At 35.7% G+C, this 26,680-nt stretch overlaps 2 protein-coding genes across 2 annotated transcripts; both read right to left on the bottom strand.

Moving 5' to 3' along the window:
• Window positions 1-5,473: 5,473 nt before the first annotated feature.
• Window positions 5,474-6,406, bottom strand: LOC118853463 (olfactory receptor 4C15-like). Its single transcript, XM_036763569.1, has one exon. It carries the CDS (start codon window positions 6,404-6,406, stop codon window positions 5,474-5,476), a length of 933 nt encoding a protein of 310 aa, XP_036619464.1.
• A 16,034-nt stretch (window positions 6,407-22,440) lies between these two features.
• Window positions 22,441-23,364, bottom strand: LOC118854041 (olfactory receptor 4C11-like). The gene has a single exon (XM_036764347.1). The coding sequence runs from the start codon at window positions 23,362-23,364 to the stop codon at window positions 22,441-22,443; it is 924 nt and encodes a 307-aa protein (XP_036620242.1).
• Between the last annotated feature and the right edge of the window lie 3,316 nt (window positions 23,365-26,680).

The following is a 26,680-nucleotide window of genomic DNA, read 5'->3' as shown; positions in this document are numbered from 1 at the left end:
TCAACTTCCATTTCTTTTATGCAAGAACCACTGGATTTAAGGCTAGGCAGGACTACAGAGATCATTCAATCCAACTTTCCCATTTGAAGATTTTTAAGAATGAAACCCGGAGAGGTTAAATAATTTTTCTAAGGACAACTAGCCAATTAATGGCAAAATCTAGGTCTCCTGACTCCTAAACCAGTGTGGTTTTCAGGATATCACACTGTGTCCCATTTGCTCATTATTTCACTGAATATATAAATTTTGTTATATATTTTCTTTGAGTTAGTAAGGCACACTATTTCTCTAAGGAAGTTTCCTTAACAGTTGCAACTTCTTTAAGGTATGTTCAGCAGGAGAAACTTAAAAGAAACTATGGCTCCTTAACATTGCAAAAGAATATTCGAATTGTACCATAAGACAATTGAGGAAATTATCCTAGTACTTAACCTGCCAGTCAAAGGGATTTCAAATATCTCTTATTCCACCTCGGAATGTTGGAGCCCATTTGCTACTCTGCTTCTAATTAATCCCTTTGCATTCACCTTTGGCTCAAATTAAAAATAATTTTCATTTCTACCTCTCAGATGCTCCTCTGCATTGTATTTCATAACATCTTCAAGCATGTTGTGGCACAATCTCCCCAAATGGCCACAGGGGAAAATAATTTTTGATGTTTCGAAAGACATTGAATGATGTGTGTTCAGCAGGTGTATTACTGGTTGGAAAGGGGGATCATGTGGGAAAGCTCTTCATATAAATGAGATAGATTGTTAACCATATATAAATTCTTGTTACTTTCACTGTGCTTCTAGTAATAGCACTTCTCTTCCCAGAATCTTTGCAGCAGGATAGAATTACCACCAGCTCCTAATTTCTCATGAAGTCACCAAGAACTATGATAGACTTATTTTGCTGTTTGGTTATCCTGTCCAACAATTTATTCTTGGGGTTGGTGAAGTTCCATGGCCAAAGTCAGAATTATAAAAATTTTGAAGGTCATCTCCAGTACAACTGCGCAACTTAGCCCCATTGCCCCAAAGGCCCACTTTTCACCTAAATCCTTTCCGAGACAATGCTGTATAGTGGATATGGTTCTTAGTCTTGGACCTGGGTTTAAATTTTACATAAAAAGTTTATTAGTCCTATAATCCTGGTCAAGACACTTAAGCTACCTATCAGCCTCAGATTCCTTAATCATAAAATTAAGGGCTCAGATTTGCTGGTGTCTAATTTCTCTCTGAGACTGTCAAACTTTTACACTCACATCCACTGCCCCCATGCTTATCCAGCCACTACTATAAGAAGGAAAAGTCTTTTTAAAATCAGATATGTGCAGCTGGAGGTAGAAGAAAGAACATTAGAAAGGGAGGCTAGTGATCTGGATGATACTTTAGTTGTCACTTTAGGAAAGCCACTGAACTTCTCGGAGACTCAGCTTCCTTATTTGGGGAAAAAGAGGGTGTAAGACTAAATGACACCCAAACTATAATTCCAAGGTCCCATTCATGTTAAATTGTTAGGAAGTTCATATATTACCCTGTGATTGTTTATTTGTATATGATTAACTCAAAGAAATAGATATCCAATAATAAAATTTTACACTTCAAATGATGATAATGATGGCATTTCTATTATAATTTAATTTTTATTTTTGTATATATCATCACATTTTGCAATAAGAACAAATTTGTGAGAAATATAGTGCAAATGTCATGCAAAAAATGATGTTCAGAGAGCTTGAGGAACTTGATAATTCTCATGAAGAGCACCTATGTAATGTGATCTTAAATAACATTAAGAAAGGTAAAGTTTCTAGGAATAAGTAAATTCTGGTGCTTCTGTATTCTATCTCACTAAGACTTTATTTGAATTTCAGTGAGGAAATGTGTTAGTTGTGGCACATCAAGAGAAGGACGATTGTATTTGTGAATGTCTAGGAGTCCACAGTGTGATAGGAATTTGAAGGAACCAGGGATGCTTAGTCTGAAGAAAAGAAGAATTTGGTTTAGAGTGGAAGGAGGTATAGGATCGCTGTAGTCAGGCATTTAAAAGGTCGTGTGTAATAGGGATTAGGCTTGTTCTCCTTGGAATCTGAGAGCAAAGCCAGAGGAAATGGGTGGAAGTGGTTAAGAGGCAAATTTAGGTATGATTTGAGTGGGTGTGGGGAAAGGAAAAGAAAACAAGCAAACAAAAACACCAAGCAACAATAATACTACAAAATTTTGATAACAATGCACATAACCACATCTCTAAGAGGAGAAATATTGCCTTGGGAGATACTCTTGAAGATTTGCAAGCAGTGGTTGAAAGACCACTTACTGCATATGTAATAACGGGGAATCTTTTAGTATATGGATTATGCTAGATTACCTCTGAGGTCCCTTCTAAATAATACTCTCATTCTTGACTGTACAGTTAAAGTACTTCACAAGAAACAGAAATAAAATTACATCTTATTTTTTTCTTTACTTATAGCTGTTTGTTAATTTCCATATACCTAGACTCTTAGTAAATATTTGGTGATAGATTCATATTTTGGAGAGGATAGTTTTTGATTTGCTTCTTAAAAAAAATTTTATGATATTACCTATCCATAAAGTTTAAGAATACATATTGAACCTGTACTTCCATTTCTGTAAAGTGAGAAAGTGAGGAACTTCCTTCACCAAAGACACTTCCTTTGCATTTTATAATCTTGGTCAGTTGACTATCCAAAGATTATTTTTTTTTCAGTAATAATATCAATCTGAATTTAAGTGAGTGCAACATATAATTAACTGACTTGGATTTTTTTGAGATGCTAAGAATAGAAATTTTCTTTTCTTACACAATCTTTGACATCATCTCTCATTTCCTCCAATAACCTAGAATTTAGTGCCTCTGTCAGGGGCATATTAGGTAGAATATATTCTCACTGGGGATATATGGTCTTGTTAAACTTTCTTCCAGAAGCATCAGGTAAGAAAAAAAACAACAACAATAACAACAACAAAACTACTGTAAATGTGTCGACAACAGTGCCAGTCTGACCCTCCCCTGATGTACAGACAAAACAAATTTTATTAAATGAATGGGAGAATTAACTGGGTGTAGATCTTCTACGGTAGCAACATCAGGACAGTTTAGCTTGGGAGGTGCTAGGTAGAAGTCAATCTCAATGCAGTGCTGCCTATTTTATCATGAGATGCTTATGCACATGGGCAGCTTTGTAAGAAAGTTTAGTCCAGGAGTGGTGAACCTGCCACATGTGGCCTTGAGGCTGCAGGTTCCCCACCCCTGGACTCATTACTTAAAGGTAGTGTCTACTTTATTGACCTTGAGAATGAAAATACATGTGGTATCCTCAAAATGTTTTCCATGTACTAATGTTGGAATGTTCCCTCTCAACTACTGCCTCATAGCCCATATAAAGCTGTCTCTTCTAAAAGAGGAAATAATCAGGCTTTTTTAGTCCACAGTGATCTCAGTGAGCTAACCATCCAATTGTGTTACTTAAACTGATCATCTTTTTTCTTATTTTATCTAAATGTGAATGCATGTATTTTCAGTGTGCATGGATAAACTGAATTCTAGTGAAGGAAAAATAAAAACAGTTTAAAGAGAATGATTATTTCTTCCACAATGAAATATCCCAGTAGCCACACATTTAGGTTTGGAAAATACCTGAAAAGTCATTGAGTCTAACTCTTTTATTTTATAAATGAAGACATTAAGACCGAGGAATTAATTGACTTACTCAGGTTTATAGAGGTAACAAATATCTGAGACTGGACTTAAGTCTAGTTCTTTTTCAGTGTTCCATCTACTACACTGCTTGGGAGGAATTTATAATGGTGGACATTCAAGCAGAAAAGAGAAGATAGTTTGGTTGTTGGTGTGGGTCTTACCACTATTTATTCCCGTAATGCAGTTGACTGCGTACTTTATATTTAAAACATTCCTTTGGCATCTCCCCATCAGCTAAAACCTGAGCTATAAAAATTCTTTCATTCCTTTCTGGGTTCTTTAAAAATCAACTATGACATGATTCTGTCTCATCTCTCCTACTCGTACCTTTACCAGCATGATCTATATGTATACTTGTATCAGTAAAAAATTCTAGATTGTACATGAGAAGGAACAGTATCCAATCACTCCCTGCAGAAATTTATCAGGTGGGTGACCTTAGACAAAATATTTTAAGAAATTTAACCCCTTCATTTCTGTACAGTGGCTTCCGTGTTGTCTCTCATGTCAGAATATTAATTCCTTCACTGTAGGGTTTGTCTTTTTCTGTTTTTGCTTTTATATTTATCTCCAGGGATTAGCACAGAACCTAGCACATAAGTTCTTAATAGCTGTTGACTCACTGACTGGTGATCTTTGACAGTGAAATTGGTGTAAGAAACAACTTCAGTGCTGCTTTTATATAATTTTTCTTATTCTTCATTGAAACTTTTTTTTAATAAGAATGTTGACAGTTTACATTTATTCTTTTGAGAACTACCTATGTATTTTTGACTACTTATGCCTTATCAATCTTCTTGATATCTAAATACACTCAATAATGGTCCTGGATATGAGAACTTTAGAAGAGAAATTCACTGCAAATATACTTTCTTTGCTATGTATTTTCTCTCTAATATTAATTCATTGGTTTGTTTGTACAAATGTTCTCAAATTTTATTTTATCAAAATTTTCCACTTTATCTCTTAATTTCTTCCCTATGGCTTGTTTAGTCAAGCACTCTTCCCCTAGATGTAATAGTAAAAAGTATCTCTAAATTTTGATTTTCTAATTTGTTTATGAAGTGACCTTTTATTTTCAGGTATTGTTTTTTGTTTGTTTATTTTGTTCTTGTTTTTTTTTCACATTATTCCTCTTGACACATTCTGTGGTCCAGCCAACCAGACTTACTGTCTTTTGCTCAATGGATGAATGAAATATATTGTCCTAATCTGTCCCTTTGAAAAAGACTATGTACCTCATGAAGCATTATGCTTCATCTTCTGCTTCCTCTCATACTTGCTAATTTCCTCCAAAACTTTTGTTAAGTGCCACATTAAAGAATTCTTGATCCTACCATGCAATTCTCCTTCAACTTTTAATTAATTTAAATACACATATTTTTGGCATATGCTTATATAAATATGTATTGCCTGATCTTTGAAGTCAGGAAATCTTTGTTTTACCTTTTTTATTCACACTGTCTGATATCATATCCAGTAGATAGTTAGCACCTATTAAATACTTTTAACTATTCAATTTCCTTTGGATACCCTTTAAAAATGTGGAGACTTAAATCATATACCTTCCACAGCAGAAATGACTTACTTATTTGAAGAGATCAGATTGCAATGTTTCTCATGCCTTCAATACCTTGATCCTATGCCTTGTCCTAGTCTAGTATGTCTTCTATATGACATTTGTCATCTTAATACATAAAAGTGAATCGACATTGATCTTTTTAAACATATATATCAAATGAGAAACCTTCATTTTGATTATTTATTTTGTAATAGAAATGGTCGGTCTGGTCCACAACTTCCTCATGGCATTTTTTACCTCTGCGTTTCTAAAAGTATAGATAAAGGGATTTAACATAGGGATTAGAATAGTGTAAAATATTTCCACTGTTTTATCATAGGAGAAAGTAGATGGAGGACGTGCATATTCAAAAATGCATGGAACAAAAAACAACACGACAACTGTGATGTGGGAACCACAGGTGGAAAGGGCTTTGTGCCGAGCCTCAGCATTGTATTTCCTCAGTGAGTGTAGGATGACCCCATAAGATATAAGGAGGAGAACAAAACTAATTGTACAGATGAGCCCACTGTTTGTAATAATCATGAGACTAAGGCTACGAGTGTCAGTGCAGGCCAGTTTCAACAAAGGGTACAAGTCACAAATAAAGTGATCAATCACATTGGGTCCACAGAAAGGCAACTGGGCCATGAATATTACCTGGATCAAGGAATGCAAGAAACCTCCTGCCCAGGCCACACCAACCAGCAGAACACACAGGTTCTTGTTCATAATAGTGACATAATGTAGTGGCTTGCAAATAGCAACATATCGGTCAAAGGCCATAAATGTGAGGACAATCATCTCAGAACCACCAAAGAAATGTGCTGCAAAGAGCTGGGTCATGCAGCCTTCAAAAGAAATGGTGTTCTTCACGTAGATGGAGTCCACTATTAACTTGGGGGCAACAACAGAGGAGAAACATGCATCAAAGAAAGACAAAAAGGCCAGGAAGAAGTACATAGGAGAGCCTAGGAGAGAGGGAGTGTTGGTGATTGTCAAAATAATAACCAAGTTTCCCACAAGAGTTGCAAGGTACAAAAGTAAAAAGACAACAAACACTATTTTATCAACATCTGGAGTCTGTGAGAGGCCCAGGAGAATGAATTCAGTAACATAACTCTGATTTTCCATGATTTCAGGCTTAAGGTACAATGATTTCATGATCACAAGGCACCTGCAAAGGTAACAAGGAAGATGTGTTTTTAATGTGGATTATTTAACCTTTGGAACAAATTGTCCATGCTATGTAAGGTTTCCCCCATTTTGGGCAACACACATAAACCTATCTATGAGGTACAGGTAGAGATAAATAAGCTTGCCATAGTGAGGATATGGGTAAAAATCTCAAATATTACACACACACACACACACACACACACACACACACACTACACCTCAAATAGTTTTAGGTTTGTGTTGAGGCAAGAAGAGACCAATATCTGAATTAACCACAAGTAGAGAAATATTGTGCTTCTAAATGAGATTGAAAATGCTAAGAGGACAAGTGCAAATACTCTCCTACCAATCCACCTACCCCCTAAATCATGACCACATTGCCAGAAACTTTTACATGTATTACTGTGGTTGAAAAAGTGTACAATTTTAAAGTATACACATAAATACAAAGACATATTTGCATGTGTGTATATACATATTTATGCAAATATATTCACATATTACATTAAAATAAATCAAATCATAATATCCAACATCATCCCAAGGACATTTAAGGAAGAAACTTATAGGTTACCTACTAATAGAAAACTGATAGATTTCTTCAAAGTGTGTGCATTTTTTAAAATAATTATAGATGTTCATTATCAATAAAAAAATTGTCACCACATTTATATCTTAATACCTTAATCTCATATGTGGTATAAAAGGGGGTGAAAGAGCCTTCATGAAAATTATATCAAGAAGAGTAGTTTGACCAGACCAAGAATTCACAGAAAACTTCATTTTGAATGTGAGATTATCTAGAAATAGTATGGAAATAATTTTAAGAGCTAACTTGGAGAATGAAAGAAAACAAAGAAATGGTGAGAAACAGACACCTGCATCACTTTCCTGGCACACCAGATTAAAAAAGGCAATATATCAATGAACTACATAAAAATCATGATATATATATATATATATATATATATATATATATATATATATATATATATATATATATATATATATATATATATATTTGTATCACACACAGGGATTGAGATACATAGATGTCTGTCATCTGAATCTGTCTATCCATCTATCTATCTATCTATCTATCTAAGCATTTATCTATCTATCTTTTAGGACTTTTCAACTAAGGTCTTGCAAGTTGCACCTTGATGCGATGTAAAATATCACATATATTAAAGAAAAGAACACAGGACAATGACATTACACAGAATGACAAAATTTCAGTGATTGAAGGATAGGTCGGGGGCCAGCCACACCCTTTACCTCTTGTTGAATTCTGTCATCTCCTTTCCTCTACCACTGCAATATTCTTCTAGGATTTTTTTTCCCTGCCTATCCTGATCTTCTGCCTGTGGGAATTTCAGATAGTTGTTCCCCAATACTAGCATGCTCTCCTTCTTCATTTTTCATCTCTTAATTCTGTGATTTACTTCAAGTATCAGCTAAACTCTGGGCACCTACACACCACAGTGGAATGATTGCTGGGCCTGGAGTCAAAAAGACTCAGATTCCTGAGTTTAAATCCGACCTCAAACACTTACCAGTTGTGTGACCCTGGGCAAGTCACTTAACTCTGTTTGCCTTAGTGTCTGTAAAATGTGCTGGAGAACAAAATGGCCAACCACTCCAGTATCTTTGCCAAGGAAACCCCAAATGGGGCCATTAAAGAGTCAGAGGGACTGAGAAGACTGAACAACACCAAAATTCCTGCATTCCACAGAAAGCCTCCCAAAATTCCATATAATTTTAATGCCTGCCTTCTGTTGATTATTTCTAATTTATCCTGGATATAGGTTGATTATACATTATATTGTGAGCTCCTTGAAATCAAGGACTACATTTTGCCTTTCCTTACATCCTCAATGCTTAGAATAGTACCTGGAACATAGTAGGTACTTAATATTTGCTGACAATCTGACACTTACAAATGTGATTTTCCTAAAGCCCAGTTCTAAGCCTTTCACCTCCTTTCCAAATAATGTCCATTGGCTCATTATTACTTTAAGATTAAATACCAAATTCTTGGTTTTGATATTTACATCTCTTCCCAACATGTTTGCTTTCTACCTTTCCAGTCAGTCTTCATTCCCTTTCCTCCCATTTGGGGACACTACATTCTGTCTGAACTGGGCTTCTTAGTGGTTTTTGAACACAACACTGCTCCAATACTTTATGCTTTTGCACTTACTACTCCCCATGCATGGAGAGCTCTGCCCCCTCTCCAGACATCTCTAATCTCACCTTCTGTAGGAGGACTTTCTCGTTTTCCTGGGATTGATGCTAGTACCTTTTCTCTGAATTCCCCCCTCCCTTTTTCTCTCTGCCTGGGAATAGAGATGAGTTGAAGAAGCATCTGTCAAGGCTTTATTCTCATCTCACGTTTACCTATCTTATAGCTGATACATAATTATTTGCATGTTTCTCTCCCATTATAATGTGAGTTCCTTGAGATCAGGGACTTTTTTTAAAATTTCCCCAACTCTTCACACAGTTTCTGGCACATAGTGGTTAGTTAGTAATACATCTTGACTGGCCTATTGGTTATCTTATGATCTCTGTGAAGTCATGAAAAGTGGCCTTTCCTTTCTTTGAATCCTCACGGTTTATGTATGTGCTGGTGCATAGCAAATATTTAATACATGTCTGTTGACTGACTGATTGACTGAGCAACCTTATAGCCCAACCCATGCTTGACAGAATCTCACTACAATATACATTTTATCTGATCACCCAACTTTTGATTTAAAACCTTCAGGGATGGAAAACATACTACCTTTAAAAGAGGCCAGGGTGGAAATGAATACATTAAGATATACTGATTAAACCAAAGTTAATGCTGGGTATTTGTAAATAACAATATTGACAGACCAGCAGAAATCAGGATGTTCATTTCTCTATTTTCCTTAGATATGCAGGGGGAAAATATGTGCAGTAATATAAATCACATCTTAAGTATAAAATTAGTCAAGTGGTTTTAATTAACTATTCATTGTTACAAAGGAAATTTCACTGTGTGTTAAGGGTTGTGTGGCGTATATCTAAGCAAAAGTAAAAGGCACCTAATAGAGACAAATAGATAGGAAACAAAGGCAGAAAGGGACGGTTGGAAAGAGAAAAAAAGAGTCAAGTTGAATTGAATCAAGTTACTGAGGGAAAGATTTTGCCCAAGCCTTTTGATAAAGCTTCCTAAATGATTACTTCTATCAAACATTACCCTGAACAAATAGCATCAATGGTATTTCATCTTTCAATAAAGTCTAAAATTCCTTTAAAACTCATTTTGAATTAGTCTCCATAACTCTACCATTTCTTGGGCTAGACAGAATATGCAATTGATAAAATAATCATTTGATGTGTAATGTACAGAACGTATCAATAAAAAGGTCACATGATATGATTTATGAGTAATATGATTAGATATCAAGGTGAGGAAACAGAATTACAATAGGATTATGAAAATGTAAATGATAAAAGGGGTGAATAATAAGTGGGGAGAATGATCCTTTTTTTATCAGATAGCTCTCCTTTAACTTCAGAAACTCCCACCCATGACAGGATATGTACATGGGAGTAGACTCCTGCAAAGAAAGTCTTGAGTCTTTCCCAACCCCACCAAAAAAAACCCCAAAAAACAAACAAACAAACAAACAAAAAAACTCTGGGATATGAAACTCTGATTTCTTTTCTGTCTTAGGTGGACTGTCGTGAAAAAAGAAGGAAGGAAGGAAGGAAGAAAGGAAGGAAGGAAGGAAGGAAAGAAGGAAGAAAGGAAGGAAGGAGGGAGGGAAGGAGGAAAGGAAGGAAGGAAGGAGGGAAGGAGGGAAGGCTGTTATAGGGGTGAAACAGTTTGAAGTTTGCATATATACATATAGAAGAAAACTCTCCATACCATTCTGCCTCAATGGAACTCTGAAGAACTTGAGTATCTATGCCGGAGAATAGAGGTGACTTGAGGAAGCTTCTTTCAAGATCTTACTTTAATCCCTACCTTACATAGTTAATGTAAGGTTCTTGGAAAAATTTCCACATACTGATCCAGCTAGAAAAAAGGAGATTAAACACATTGAACTCAGGGACAAATTTTATACTTCCTGGGGAATGTGTGTGAACAAATATTTCAAACATGCTGAAAATCTTACATTGACCAAGTTAGTGAAAAACAATTGTTTCCAGCGTAGGGTTACCATCTCCGTATCTCTGAATTGCTTTGGTGGAAAGTACTTGAAGTGTCAGATGATGAGGCATCTATATTATACTGCTGCAAAATCAGGATTTACCCTCAATAAAGGGGGGATTGAGTTCAGTAAGGATTACAGACATTTTCAGGAACTTCCAGAAGTGATGCCATATAATAATTCTGCTGTTGTCAGAAAAAATAATCACAGATACAGCTCATTTCAGTTTTTAAAACTTTATATCAATAATAGTAAAAAATGATTTCTTCTGTTTTCTAGATGTAGCATCTTTGTGATTCTATTCCTCTTTTCTTGAACTCCTTTCTACATAGAACACATAGAGACAAATGTGTCTCCTTTCATCTAAGAGATATTTATAAAGACTTCTTTAAAGTTCTCCAGCTGTGTCAGTCTCTGAGGGACTGAGGATCGTCGCCCTTGGGTGGAAACAGATCAGTTCATCTGGTTTTGGTTGATATTAAAACAAAGCTTCTTAGCCAATCAGTTATGACTTGTACTAATGCCAGCCTTAGACAAAATTGGGATGTTTTCTAATTGGGCCTTTAAAGCTTTAAACCTCACCTTTATGGGAATTGAATATGACTTCATAAATGACACCATGTCCAAAGACACTCAGACATTCATTCATTTCTGAAGGGCTCTGCTATGCTCATTTATAGATTTTCAAAGGCATTCTGAAACATTTGCCCTCCTATCTACACCTGTGACAAACACATGTTTATTAATTTGTAAGTGAAAATGAAATGTATTTATGGTTCCAGGATGTCATTTTCTTGTGCTGTGTCCCTCCTGGTCTTGTTATCTGCTCTCAGCTAAAGGCTAGATATTAGACAACTGTGTGTTGACAGTCATGTCTCTTATTAATTTTCCTCACCCACATTTTAAACAGAATATTGTTTATTTGCACATCTACCCATCTCAGCAATATATTGCAAGGATAATCACTTGCTGGCTAAGGTGGATCAATCAACTCATAAGCATTTAATTAACATCAATTATTTGCCAAGAAAACTTGGTGCTGAGTACAAAAAATGTAAAAGTATATTCCCTCAAGAATCCTACATTCTATTAAAGGAGATACAACGGGCATAATTAAAAAATAGAAAATGCACATAAGTTAATGGAGTGCATTTCCATTTTGGTAGGAAAAGGGGAGAACAGTAAGTGTTTTAGGTACGTGGTGGTATAATTGAGTCAGTCAAAACACACATTCTTACACAGTTGCTATGTGGAAGGCATTGTAGCAAACACTGGAAATTCAAGAAAATTTTGAAATAAACTAAGAATTTTAGGAAAAAACATATGACTAAAAAAACATCCCTGGATGATATTGGCATACTGAAAGGTGAATTACAGAATCTCAGAGACTGAAAGAGCATCACAATTCACATAATCCTAACTCTAACTGAGCAGGAATTATTTCAGTGATATTCTTATCAAATGATCATGCATGCCCTGCTCAGAGGAACCAAAAAAATTGGGAATTCATGAACTTCTTAGGAAGATTATTGGGTGTTCATTGTTATAAGACTGTAAATCCAAATTGATCTTTAGTTTGGTGAAGGTGTGTGAGAAAACCTTACTAGGAGGAAGACCACCTAATGACTCTCAAATGTTCCCTAGAAACTCCCCAGAACCAAAGTATTGGTGACTCCCTTACTCGAAATGATCATACTCCAATCCAAGAGAGTATGAAATCAAATGATAGACTATATGAAATTTGGTGCAATAGGAATTCAGAGAAGAGAAATGTCATGTGATAGATTCATCAGTAAAGGTTTTATGAAGGAGGACAATTATAAGAATAATTTTGGCAAGCTAGGTGACACAGTAGATAGAGCTATGGGCATGGAGTCAGGAATAGACAAATTCAAATAAGTCCTCAGACACTTACTTGCTAACTGTGTAGCCCTGGAAAAGTCACTTAACCTCTGTCTGCCTCAGTTCCTTATCTGCAGAATGAGAAAGTAATAGCATCTATCTCCTAGAGGTAGTTGTGAGGGTCAGATGACATAATAACTGTAAAGCACCTAGAATGGTATATGACATATCGACTTTGTAAATGTTAGACGTTATTAGTTATTACTGTGTTTGAGCAAGAGAATATTCTTGAGAGATAAAGAGGAAGGGGTAAAGTGTTCTAAACCACAGGGACAGAATAACATCTTTAATATTTTAGCCCATACAAAGTAAAGAGGAGATTAATCGTCAGTATCCTTCCACTTTCTTCTGTTTGGCTTACTCCATGCTTGCTAGCCTCTCTAATTTTTAGAACAGTAGAATCAAATTCCTGCTGGTTCAAACACCTAGAAAACAACCCTATCTTCCTTAAAACCTATTTCCAGTTGAAAGTTTTTCGTCTAATATTTTAGTGTCTCAAGAAGTAAGCAGGTAAATTTTCCAGTGTTTACAACACTGCACCCATTATCAAGTGACCTGAGTTCAAATGCAACCTCAGAAATTTACTAGATCTGTAACTCTTGGCAAGTGACTTAACCTCTGTCAATATAAGTTTCCTCCTTCATAAACTCTGATAATAGTAACAGTTCCTTCAAAGGTCGTCATAAGGATAAAACAAAGTAGTATTAGTAAATGTAAAATGCTTTGTAAATCTGAAATATCATATAAAAGTTAGCTATCATTATTAATAATGATAATAAATGTTAATTGTTATTACTTGATCTCTCTCCTCTCTCTCGTCCTCTCTCTCTCTCTCCTCTCTCTCTCTCTCTCTCTCTCTCCCCCTCTCCCCCTCTCTCCCTCTCCCCCTCTCTCCCTCTCTCCCTCTCTCCCTCTCTCTCTCTCTCTCAAAAGCACACACTCACACACACACACACACACACACACACCTTTGGTAGTCCTGTGAAGTTCTTTATATAGACCAGACTCTGCATTGTTTCTGAGAAAACTTTCAGGCAAATATAAACTATATCTAATAATGTCTACAATAAACCCAATAAAGAAATATTTAACATGCCAGTATTCTTTTAAAATTATATGCCAATCCATGCTGAAATAAAATCAGAAAACTGTAAAGTGAATTATCCTAAGTAAGCCCATGGAGTAAGCATAGGTAGAGGAATAGGACCATGTGGAAAAAAGCAATGAGAATTCAAAGTTGTAGCCTGAATTTCTTTAGATTAAAAAAAATCCTTTTTTGTATTATCTTTTCCTCAGTCTCTTTTTTATCCTATTTTTTTTGATCACAGAATTAGATTTAGAAATAATATTAAAGGAAAGATGATCTAGGCTCCTGTCTTTCATTTAAAAGAAGACCAATAGCTGGGAATTGATGTGGCAATGCCACACAAGAAATACAAAGCAGATACAGTCATCAAAATCCTTCCCATTGGTTTGAGTATTCCCATATTAGCTCCACAGAACCTAGGGACTTTTGTTCGTTCCTCACTGTTGCCTGTTTGTTATCTTAATGAAAACTGCAAGATATTCCCCATCCATTAATAGGCCTAAGTGCCCTCTTTGAGTCACATGGAGAGAGTGGTGGGAGGATCTTGCTGAACAGGTAGAGCAGGAAGGGTGGAGTAGAAGTGAGAGGAAGTGAGACAGAGCAGTCAGAGCTGGGAGAGAGGCACAGAGCAGAAGCTAGGGTGAATGAGAGAGAGATAGTGATTTTGCTTGAGGGTGTTTGTTTATGGGAAGAACCTAACAGAGGGAAGGCTTGGGGATAGAGGTGCCCCCTGAGTTGATAATGTATATAGATTTCTTTGTTGCTGTGATGGAATTGGCTTTCTGGCATTAGAATAAATGTTTTGGTTTTGCCTTCAATGAAGAGAGTCTGTAATATTTTGTGATTCAAAACTATGGCAGCATATTCATAGCAGCTACAGCTGGTATGGGTATCACATTGGTGCTACTCTGTTGCTCATTTTATGAATGGCAATAGAAATCTCAATTTAAGGTTTTTCTTTATGTGTGAAATTTTAAAAGAAGGAAATTCCATATTTTATGATTTTCATATGAAATAGAAGTGCTTTAAAAAATAAAATTTGTTTTGTAATACGATGTGAACATTTGAATTTGCCTCATCAGTCATTCATCTCAGATTGTATAAGAACAATGTTACTTGCAGCTAGTGTGGTTGCGTAAGACCAATAACACCAGCACGTAGGAGGGCTGCTAGCACAGGTTATTTGATCTGCTTTTCTAAGGAAAGCAACTTTAAGGGTTTAATAATCTTAATGTAATGAAACATATATATATATATATATATATATATATATATATATATATATATATATATATACATACCCATACATATATGCACATCTATCTGTGTGTGTGTGTGTATATATATATACATATATATATATATATATACATATATATATACATATATATATATACATATATATATATATACATATATATATATATATACATATATATATATATATATATATATATATATACACATATATAAGTGTGAGTGTGTCTGTGTATTTCACTTAATGCAGGGGAAAAGGTCAGCACCCTGAACTTCAGAGAAAACACAAACAGATTATACAAGCAGAAATAATATAAACAGAGCAAAATAACCGAAATCAAAAAGCAGGCTTCTAGCCATCTGACCAAGACAATACAGACAAAATTAGCAGAGAGACAAGCATCAACATCTCAGTTTTTGAAAGCTGGGGAGCTCCTTAACAGCTACCCAGATTCTTGTCTGGTCAAATCACACTACACTCTTCCTGTGAGTAAGAACAGTTCTGCTGCTCTCAGTTCTGTTGGTCTCATACTCTGGGCTCTCTTTTTATACAGTCTTAGATGGCATCTGATTGGCTAGAACACAGTTCTCTGATTGGATGAATTCATGCACATCGGATAGGCTAGAAATCAGCACACATGCAATTGCCTCTGGTCTTAGCACCTCTCCTTAGGGCCCTGAGGGTTTCACCCCTTTGCTGACCTAACTAGCAAAAGGTTGTTGACCTGGGGCCTCGAAAATAATTAAGTAAAGGGTGTAAGTAAGGCCCTGTTGAATGGACAGGGAAGACCTTTAATCACGTTGACACTACAGATTGGCAAAAGGCTTTGTCTCTTGATCAATGTATCAAACAAATATTTATTAACCATTTATTATTGGTAAGGCTTTCATAAAATAGACCAGCCAGCAAAGAATCATAGATTATGTATTTATTCACCTTTTTGTTGACTTATTTGGCCACCTGGAGCCAATCTTTCCCATAAAGCTCCTCTTTTGCCCGTTCAGTCTTCAGCTCAAGTGATTAACTTAGGGTTTAAAGAGATAGTATCAGCCCTGATGTCATTGGCAGAAGCAGCAGTAGCAGGTTTTTATAAATGGCTTTATGTTGCTTATAGGTTTTCAAAGCACTTAACATTTAGTATCTTCGTTGACCTTACCTACTCTATAAGATAGGTGCTATGATTGTTCAAATTTTTTAACTAGGGGAAGTGATTCTGAGAATTTTAGTGACTTTTGTATTGTCAGAAAACAGGAAATAAACATGACAGAATGTGAATTCAAGGCTCCCTGATTCTAAGTCTAGGATTCAATGAAGTGGGCCACCTGTGAAGATGTGTGTGCATGTATTTATGTATGAATATATGTATATATGTATCTCTCTCTTTCCACACACACACACACACACACACACGCACGCACGCACGCACGCACTTGAGGACCAAAATGATATCACTGTTCTTGAGTCAAGATTCAATGTGTCCAACTTGGCTGATCAGGCCTGTATATGCTTGGGATGCCATACCACAGGTTGGGAACAAATGGTCCATGTGATCATTTGGGATGGAAACTCCAAATTTGTGGATCCTGCATTTCCTTTGAGCTATTTCAATTCTTCTTTGCTCATAGAGCACAGAACCTTCTCTGATGTGGGAATGCCATGGTGAGAGGTTCTGTGCCAATGTCTCCCATGTCACACAATCAATTCCAAAGTTCAAAGATACCTCCATTGTCCATCTCTATAAAAGTAAAGGAAATGGGTTGTCCTGTGACAATCACAGGCTTGTCTTTCTGTTAGCCATTGCTGGGAAGATTCTTGACAAAGTCCTCCTGAATAGGCTGATTCTTCACCTGGAAGATAGTGATATACCTGAGAGCCAGTGTGGCTTCAAAAAGCACTGAGGAACAGTCAATACCTTTTTTTTTGCCCATCAACTATAGGAGAAATTCCAGGAGAAGAAAACAGGTCTGTATACAACATTTATAGATCTGGCCAATGCCTCTGATACTGTTAGTAGTGAGGGCTTATGGGAAATTTTATCAACATTTTGTTGCCTGGAAAAGGTCATCAGCATTTAATGTCAATTTCATGTCACCCTGCTTGCCCGGGTTCTAGATAATTGACAATGCTCTCGTACCCTCCCAGTCACCAATGGAGTGAAACAAGGCTGTGTGCTTGCTCTCATGCCTTTTATCATGGTGTTTCCAGCCACGTTTTCACATGCTTTCAATGAGGATGCACACGGCAGCAAAGCCAACTACCACACTGGCGGTTAATTCTTCAGTTGAAAAGGCTACAAACCAACACCAAAGTGGAGGGAGTGTTGGTGCATGATTTTCTGTTAGCCGATGATTGTGCACAGAATGCAGCCTCTGAAGCTTAGATGCAATGAAGTGTGGATTGGTTCTCTGCTGCTTTTGTTAATTTTGCCCTAATAATTAATACCAAGCAAACAAAGGTGCTCGATCAGCCATCACCACACCATACATCCGTGGAACCCTCAGTTACAGCAAATGGAGAAGTTATGAATGCTGTGGAGAAGTTCACTTAACATGGTAGTATACTTTCCAGGGAAGTACACATTAGTAATGAGATTGGCGCACGCCTTGCCAGAGCTATCTCAGTGTTTGGGAGGCTCCAAAGGAAAGTATGGGAGAAAAGAGGCGATAGACTGATTACCAAACTGAATGTCTACAGAGTTGTGGTACTGACCTCATTGCTGTATGCCTGTGAAACATGGACAGTCTACCAGCACAATGCCAGGAAAATGAATCACTTCCATTTGAATTGTCTTAGGAAGATTCTGAAAATCACCTTGCAGGATAAGGTACCAGACATTGAGGTCCTTGCTGGAACTAAACTGCCAAGCATTCCAACTCTGCTTCAGAGAGAGCAATTCCTATGGGCTGGCCAAGTTGTTCGAATGCATAGCATACACTTGCTCATACAGGGCAAGCATTCATAGACTGGTCAGAAGAAGAGATACAATGAAACTCTCAAGGTCTCTCTCAAGAACTTTGGAATTGATTGTGTATTTAAATCTATACAAACATTAAAATGCATTACATTCAGTAATCATTTATTTAAAAGCTACTAACTACCAGGATTTATATTAAGAGATGAAGTATTGGTAATTAATTGGGTACTTTTTTTTACTGTTCTCTCTTTTGAAGCACTTAGACAATTAAGTGCCTTTGATGAATCTGCCTTTGGTTTCTTTGATTAAATCTGGAAACTTTGATGACCTGCTTAAATCAAGGGAAAGCCTAGTTCACATATGTTTGAGTCCCATGGATGTGACACCCTTTGACCCTGAACAGGGTATATAAACTCAGAGGTTAGCATTTTGTTTGGGGCTATCACTCACTGGAAGAGTGTGGTGTGATCTGATTAGAGGAGACTCTGGGCAGCCATTGTTAAGAGCCCCCAGCTTGAAAACCTAGATGTTGGGGCTTCTCTGCTAATTATGTGTTTCTATGGATAGACTACTTTTTGTTATTTGCTCTGTTCTATAATGCATGTTTGTAATTTCTGTTTATATTTGCTCCAAAGTTCAGTGTGCTGGCTTTTCTGCTGAACTGAGTGAATAATACATGTATGGTTGATTAAAGTGAGATTGTTAACTCCTTAAATTTGCTTTTCTTAGAAAAGCAGAACAAAGAACCTGTGCCTTCCAGTGTGCTGCTGTTATCAGTCTTATAATCCAACAGCAGCTGCCAGTAACATTATTGTTACAGAAGAACATATAAAGTGTAAAAAACTAATCTTAACCTCACTGAATTTGCATTCTTTGGAATAATGTGTCATATACACAGATAAGTGAAATGTAATTTATAAAGACTATGACCCAGCTGGTCATTTCCTGGCTTATTGAGTCGACTTCTCTAATCATTGCCCTACTCTCTGTGGGGATGTTAAATGTAGCAATGACAGGAAAGATAAATTGAAGGAATAAAAATAGGGAAAGAGGAAACAAAACTATCACTCTTTGCAGATGATATGATGATATAGTTAGAATATCCTAGAAAGTCAGCTAAAGAACGAATTGAAGCAATTAAAAAATTTAGCAAAGTTACAGTATATAAAATGACTTTACCTGAATAGTAATGTAAACATTATACATAAACTACTAAGAAGATTACAGAGATTTATTATAACAATTATATGCCATGACCATGTGGGATTTATGCCAGGAATATAGGGCTAGTTCAATTGAGCAAAATCAATCATATCAATAAGAAACCACCAAAAATGTATGATCTTACCAATAAATTCAGAAAAAAGCTTTTCATAATATACAATACCCATCCTAGAAAACATGGAAATATAGAATCTTTCTCAAGATGATAAGTAGCAACTATCAAAATCCAAGAGCAAGTATTAAGTATAACAGGAGTGAACTAGAATCCTTCTTTAAAAAGATCAGAGGTGACTACTCAATATTTTGTTAGAAGTTCTAGCTCTATTCTTTCCCTTTGAGTTTTGTTGGTACTATATAGAAATATTGATCAGTATTTTAAGAGAAAATAGCCTTTAGTTTTATTTCTCTGTTCTTGCTCTCCTTAGTTTAGGTATCAAAACCATATCTGTGTCATAAAAGGAATTTGGTAGAATTCCTTTTTACCTATTTCCTCAAATAGTATGTATAATATTGGCATTAACTGTTCCTTAAATGTTTAGGAGAACTCATTTTTCAAATGCATCTCCTTCTGAGAATTTTTTTCCTGTTATGGAGTACATTTATGGCTTATTCAATTTATTTTTCTAATAATGGTACAAGTATTCCATTTCCACTTCTATTAAGTTGGGAAATTGATATTTTTATGAATATTCATCCATTTCATTTAAAATGACAGTTTTACAGACATCCATGTGGGCAAAATAGTTCCTACTAATTTTTTAATTTCATTTTCATTTATGGTGCATTCCCCTTTTTTATTTTTGATTCAGGTAGTTTGGTTTTATTCTTTTTAAAATTAAATTCACCAATTATTTGTACTTTTTTCTAATTATTTTTAGTGGCATGTGCAATTCATTGATTGGTTCTTTCTTTCTTTCGTTGACATAAAGATTTATAGATATAAATTTTTCTCCAAGTACTGCTTTGGGTGATCACACAAATTTTGGAATGTTGTCATTATATGAAATGAAATTTTGATTGTTTTGATCGTTTGTTCTTTTACTTGCTCTTTAGGAATAGTTTAGTTTCCAATTAACTTTTAACATATGCTTTCATAATATTTTATTGGATATAATTTTTTTTTACATTGTGGTCCAAAAGTGTGAATCTAATATTTCTGCTTTGCTGCATTTTGGTGATGGTTTTATACCATAATGCATGATCATATTTTTTTAATATATCATGAACAGCTGAGTAAAAGTTATAATTCCTTTACCCATTCAATTTTCTCCAGACCTCTAATGTATCTAAATTTTCTAATATTTTATTCTTCTCCTTAACTTTTTTATCTTATTTATTTTAATGTGAAAACAGCTACAAAAAAGTCTCAAAAATGCAAATTGAACACAAGCCCAAAAAGAATTAAAGAAAGTCACGAGATTGGTAGAGGAAATGTTAGGGGAAAAAAAGAGTAATAAAAATTATGAAACAGAATCAACAGCTAGGTAAAAAAGACTCAAAAATACTGAAGAAAATAACCCTTTAAAAGCAGAACTAGCTAAATGGTAAAAGAGGTACAAAAAATTATTGGAAAAAATAACTTCTTAAAAAGCAGAATATGCTAAATGGAAACACAGGTACTATAGCTCACTAAAGAAAACAATTCTTTAAAAATAATAATCCAGAAGTGGAAAATAATGACTTCATGAGACCTCAAGAAACAATAAAACAAAGTCAAAAGAATGAAAAAAAAGAAAGTGTGAAATCTATCATTGGAAAAAAACAACTGAGCAAGAAAATAGATAAAGAAGGGACAAATTAAGAACTGTTCGACTACCTGAAATGCATGGGGGAAAAAAAAGAGCCTAGGCATAACATTTCAATACATTATAATGGAAAAGTTCCCTGTTTCCTAGATCCAGTAGGTAAAATTGAAATTGAAAGAATCCATTGATCATTACCTGAAAGTCATCCCAAAATAAAATCTCACAGAATAACAGCCAAATCCCAGGGTGTCCACTTTACAAAGGAAATACTTCAAGAAGACAGAAAGAAATAATTCATATATTATGCAATAGCAAAGAAGGGTCGTGAAATATTTGGCAGCCTTCACCTTAAAGAAGCAGAAAACTTGAAATAAGATAAGTTGAAAATGGATCGTAATAAAGAGATCTTTAAAGTATGAAGACTTGACAAAAGAAGTATTACAGTATTTGAGGCAAATGAGATTAAGTAAATTGCTATGGCCCCACAACTAAAATGTTGCAGTGACTGAATCTAAACTAGATCTTTAACACTCAAGGTTGAAGACTTCATCCACAATATAATCCAATGTTTTGTGTGTGTCTGTTTGTATGTGTGTGTGTGTGTGTTTAATGAAAGATAAGTTTATAGAAATATGTCATTGGGAAGATGAGATGGAAAACTTCTAAATGGCTACATTTTAGAAGAAAATCATGCAACCTATCATGTCTTTCAAAATTTTCTGTCAATCGGGCTTGAATGAAGATCAACATATTCAAATGTGGAAAAATCCAAAGTGAGTTGGAAAAGTGGATTTTGGTGGTGGAGTTATGAGAGACAAAATGCTGAGTATACAAATTAGCAAGGTAGATTCTGATTCTTGGATTTAATTTCTCTAAATCTGATACTTTACCTCTTTCTCAAACCACATTTTATCATTCAGGGATATTTTTCCTCTATCCTGTATTCACAAGTCCACAAATTTAGAGGTCTAAAAGGCCATAGGCATGAGTGGGATACTTGCTGCCTTGGGGTGACATGTGGCCCTCTCGCTCCTCAAGTGTGGTCCTCTGACTGAACCCAAACTTCACAGAACAAATCCCCTTAAAAAAGGATGTGTTCTGTAAAACTCAGTCAAAAGACCACACCAAAGACCTAGAGGGCCACATGTGGCTTCTAGGCCCTACATTGCCCTCCCCAGCCCTAGAGGTTCTATAGTTCAAATCATTAATTTCATTGTTGACAAAACAAACATAGAGAAAATTCAAATTATTTTCCCAAGTCACAGAGGAAGTTAAAAGGAAAGATGGGACTTGACATCCAGCATTTTCACCATTATATGCTAAAAGCTCTTCTCTTTCAAGACTTTATTACTTTTGTTCACTTTAAGAGACAAAATAACGTCCTCATTTTCATGTGTTTTTTTTTACTATTTGAAATAACGATAAAACCAAAGCAAGTGATATTTTCAATTTTTTAGGTTAAAATGAATAACATTTTCAAAGGCATAAAATTCGTTGAACTGTGAGGCAAATGAAAACTCTATTGAAATGTAACTATCAAAATATTGCTAAAAGTCCTTGGACCCCAAGGTAAGAGCTCTTGGATGTTGTCATTTTTATTATCACATATCAATTTTAATTCTTCCAGTGTGAACCAAACATTCATGAAAAAATAATATGCATGCGCATATTATTTGTCACCTGAAGTCACTCGGGTGCTCCATAGCTTCTTCATGGCATTTTTTACTTCTGCATTCCTTAGGGTATAGATCAAAGGATTGAGGAAGGGAGTTATAATGGTATAAAATACAGACACCAACTTATCAAGAGGGAAGGTGGTTGGAGGCCGAGTGTACATGAATATGCAGGGACCAAAGAATATGATGACAACAATGATGTGGGAGCTGCAGGTGGAGAGGGTTTTGCGCTTCCCCTCTGTACTATGATTTCTCAGGGAGTGCAGTATAATTGTGTAGGACATCATCAGCAAAACAAAGCTTGCTGAGCACATGGCTCCACTATTGGAGACTACTAAGAGGTTTAGTACATATGTGTCCATGCATCCCAGCCTCAACAGAGGTTGCAAATCACAGAAATAGTGGTCGATCACATTGGGACCACAGAAGGGTGTATTCAAGATAAGAATGATCTGGGCAACAGAATGCAGCAATGACCCGACCCATGCCAACAGAATCAGAGTCCCACACACCCTCCGGTTCATAATGACTGAGTAGTGCAGAGGTTTACAGATGGCCACAAAGCGGTCATAGGCCATTAAGATGAGGACCAGTATCTCCATGCAGCCAAAGAAATGTGCGGTAAATAGCTGGGTCATGCATTCATCAAAGGAAATGGTATTCTTGTGAGAGAGGTTGTCCACAATCAGTTTGGGTGCCGTGGTTGTAGAGAAACAAGAGTCTGCGATGGATAAGCAGGTTAAGAAAAAGTACATAGGGGAGCCAAGTGTGGGACTGGTCTTGATTGTCACAATGATTAATAGGTTCCCCAACACAGTTGCAGTATAGAACACCAAGAAAATGGCAAATACCATTTTCTGCTTCTCTGGGTCCTGAGTCAGTCCAAGGAGAATGAATTCAGTCACATTGTTTCTCATCTGTAGGACTCAAGTGGGAAGGACACAGGTGAGAACTAGTTAATATAACAAAAGAATAAAGAAGAATTATAAAAGACACACTACTTGACTCTCTGTAGTTAAGCTTGTGTTATTACTATTTTCAAAGTCTTAGACAGGAGAACTTTAAACAGAAAATACTCCTATAATCAGCTCCACTTCATCCAAGACATTTCTTGCTCATGGGGTGAGATAGAGAGAGAGAGAGAGAGAGAGAGAGAGAGAGAGAGAGAGAGAGAGAGAGAGAGAGAGAGATTTGCACTGTCCTCTGTTCAGTGACACATATATAGCACCATGTGTAAACTTACAGGAAGACATAATGATAAGTGTGAGTGGGTTGAAATCAGTGCCATTAAAAAGAATTGTGAGTTCACAGATCCATTTGATAATTTTATCCTATTTTACCATTGTGTGCACATGTCTGTGTGCATGTGTGCACATGTGTGTGTGTGTGTGTGTGTGTGTGTGTGCGCACTTTAAAAACTAATTCTCTAACAATGTCTCCCTAACTTTCCAGCCTCCACATCTTGGGGGATAATTACTATAATCTCCCACCATATATCTTCTAGAAACAACACAGACTTAGATTGTTCTGATAGAGTAATTCCTTTCATAGAACCTCAAAATTTGAAGGGAACTCATGTTTTTCCTACTCTTACCTATAAAGGAATGCCTTTTACACCTTCCCTGATAAATAATCACAAAGCCTCCAGTTGAATATAACCAATAAAGGAGAAAAATTCTTTGCATTTCAATTATATTTTAGAGCAGTTCAAAGTATTTAGAAGAATTTTTTTTCTGATATGAGGTTTACATTTACTTCTCAGCAACCTACAAAAATTATTACTAGTTCTGTCCTGAGAGATAAAATATTAAAAATTCTAATCTTTCTCAATTGCCATCCCTAGTAATAATTGATAATGATAATCATATTACCTACAAGCTTTCTGTTTTCCATGGCATGATTTTCAAAAACTTGCCTTCCTGGTTCCTCTTCTTAAATATGCTAGAGATGACCAATGCCACACTCTAAATATCTTACCCAAATTTAGCACAATAATTGCTATGTGAGTCATCAAGGGAAGAATCCATTGCAATTATCACCTCTCTTCTTCTGAGCACTAGAGCTCAAACAAAGCCCAAGGTCCCATTAAAATTTTTTGTTGTCATGTGAGATCATTAACTCCTATTAAGCACATAATTTAATACATCATTGAATACAGTCTAGTGGAGACATTAAAGGTTATCAAGACTAATCACCTAATTTTTCAGAGAAGGAAGGTGAAATCCAGAGAGGCAATTTTACTTGTCCAAAATAATCCAGGGGCAGTTAGGTGGCACAGTGAGTAGAGCACCGGCCCTGGAGTCAGGAGGACCTGAGTTCAAGTCTGGCCTCAGACACTTGACACATGTACTAGCTGTGTGACCTTGGGCAAGTCACTTAACCCCAATTGCCCTGCCAACCCCACCCCCCCAAAAAAAACAAACAGAATAATCCAGACCATACTTGGGATTTAGCCACTAGATCAGTTTCACATTTCTTGTTGGTTGGCTATGGCTCCTATATCTTATATTGGTGCTGCTGAATGGTTCAAATTAAAAAAGGACTTTATGTTCATCCTTATTAAATGATATGTTGTCAGGACCAATGATGTTTACCATCTATAGCTTTATCTAAGACATTCATAAAAATGTTGAACATGGAAAAAATACAATACTTGACATATACTAATGATTCCAAAAACAATATAACAATAAACATGTGACATTATTATGTGATCCCCATAAAATTATGTAGTGTAGCCTTTTCAGGACTGGTTATTCCCAATTTATAGTTGAGGCTCAGAAAGTTAAAAGAAGTTACATGACTCATTGAAGGTCACAAATAGAATGAATATCAGAAGAAAGAATGAAGGCTGCTATTTCCTCCTTACTCCATGCCTATTACTCAACGTATCCCACTACAATTCCTCTAGAGATTAGGACAGATACTAATTACTGCAATAAATGTATTCAGTAATTATGGCTACTTCTATCCAATATTCCACTTTTTTTCCTTTTTTAAAATTTTAAAACAAGGAGCAAATATTTGTGTTGCTCTTCCAATGCTCTTACTTATTTTTGAAAATCTTATTTTTATTTCATAAAGGACAATGTAAAATTATATTCAATATTTCATTCAATCACTCCTTGAAGTCTTGACAAGTTATTAAAGAACAGTAGCAATATCAATACAATTTTGAAGGAAAAGGGGAAAGATAAGGATAGGAAAGGAGAGGGCAGGAGAGAAGGGAGGGGAGAAGAAGAGGAGATAAACAGAGAATATAGACACAAACACACCTATGACACATACATACAAATATAACATAGCTACAAAGATAAATATATCTCAAGTTTCTAATTTATATCATTGTCATGAGACTCAAATTAAATAATGCATTTAAATCGTTTTGAATTTATGTTATTATTAATTTAGACCCCTTTCAGCCCAAACTATTTCTGGAGGCAGGGATCACAGTAACTTGCAAGTAAGTTTATGAAACTGGGAACTGAAATAAGTATGAGAATATTTCAGTCTAGAAACTTTTCCCTTTGCTTTATTACAAGATGACAAAACTTGAGTTTGAGTCAAATGATCATAAATTAAAAATCAGACCTTAATTTAGAGGTCAACTACTCCAAACCAATCATTTTACAAATGCAAAAAATATACAGTACGAGAAAAGGTATTGTCTCAAGGATACTCTAGGTGCTAAGCTGGGGTTCAAACTCACATTATATAACACCAAGATCAGTCCTTTATCAGCACTGGAATTCCAGCATGCCAGCTACCCTTTAAATGATTTAGTTTCTTGTCCTGTAAGTTAAAGATAAAAAAAATATTAAGCACCAGGAACTTTTAATTAGTAGCTCATTTGATCCCTACAACAACCCTAGAAGGTAGGTGCTATTATTATCCTAATATTACAGGTGTGCAAACTAAGGCAAATAGAGGATAGGTGGTTTTCATGGGAACACACAGTTATTAAGCACCACAGGCTTCATTGGAACTTGAATCTTCCTAACTTCAGGCTCATACCTCTCTCTATTGTACCACCTAGCTAGGTAGTAAGCAAATAATCACACTTGCCTTTTAAATAGCACTTTAAGGAAGGCCCAGTTTTCTAATTAAAAAATTTTATATAGAATCAACAGTATATGAGTTCCAGGATTTAAGGACAACAGTGGTGTTATCCTTGGTTTGCAAACAAGAAAACTGAAGAACATGGTAGATATGTCACTTTCCAAATTATCACAA

This window comes from Trichosurus vulpecula, chromosome 6 (genome assembly GCF_011100635.1).
Source record: "Trichosurus vulpecula isolate mTriVul1 chromosome 6, mTriVul1.pri, whole genome shotgun sequence".
Taxonomy (NCBI): domain Eukaryota; kingdom Metazoa; phylum Chordata; class Mammalia; order Diprotodontia; family Phalangeridae; genus Trichosurus; species Trichosurus vulpecula.
This window is presented reverse-complemented; position numbering and strand designations above follow the sequence as displayed.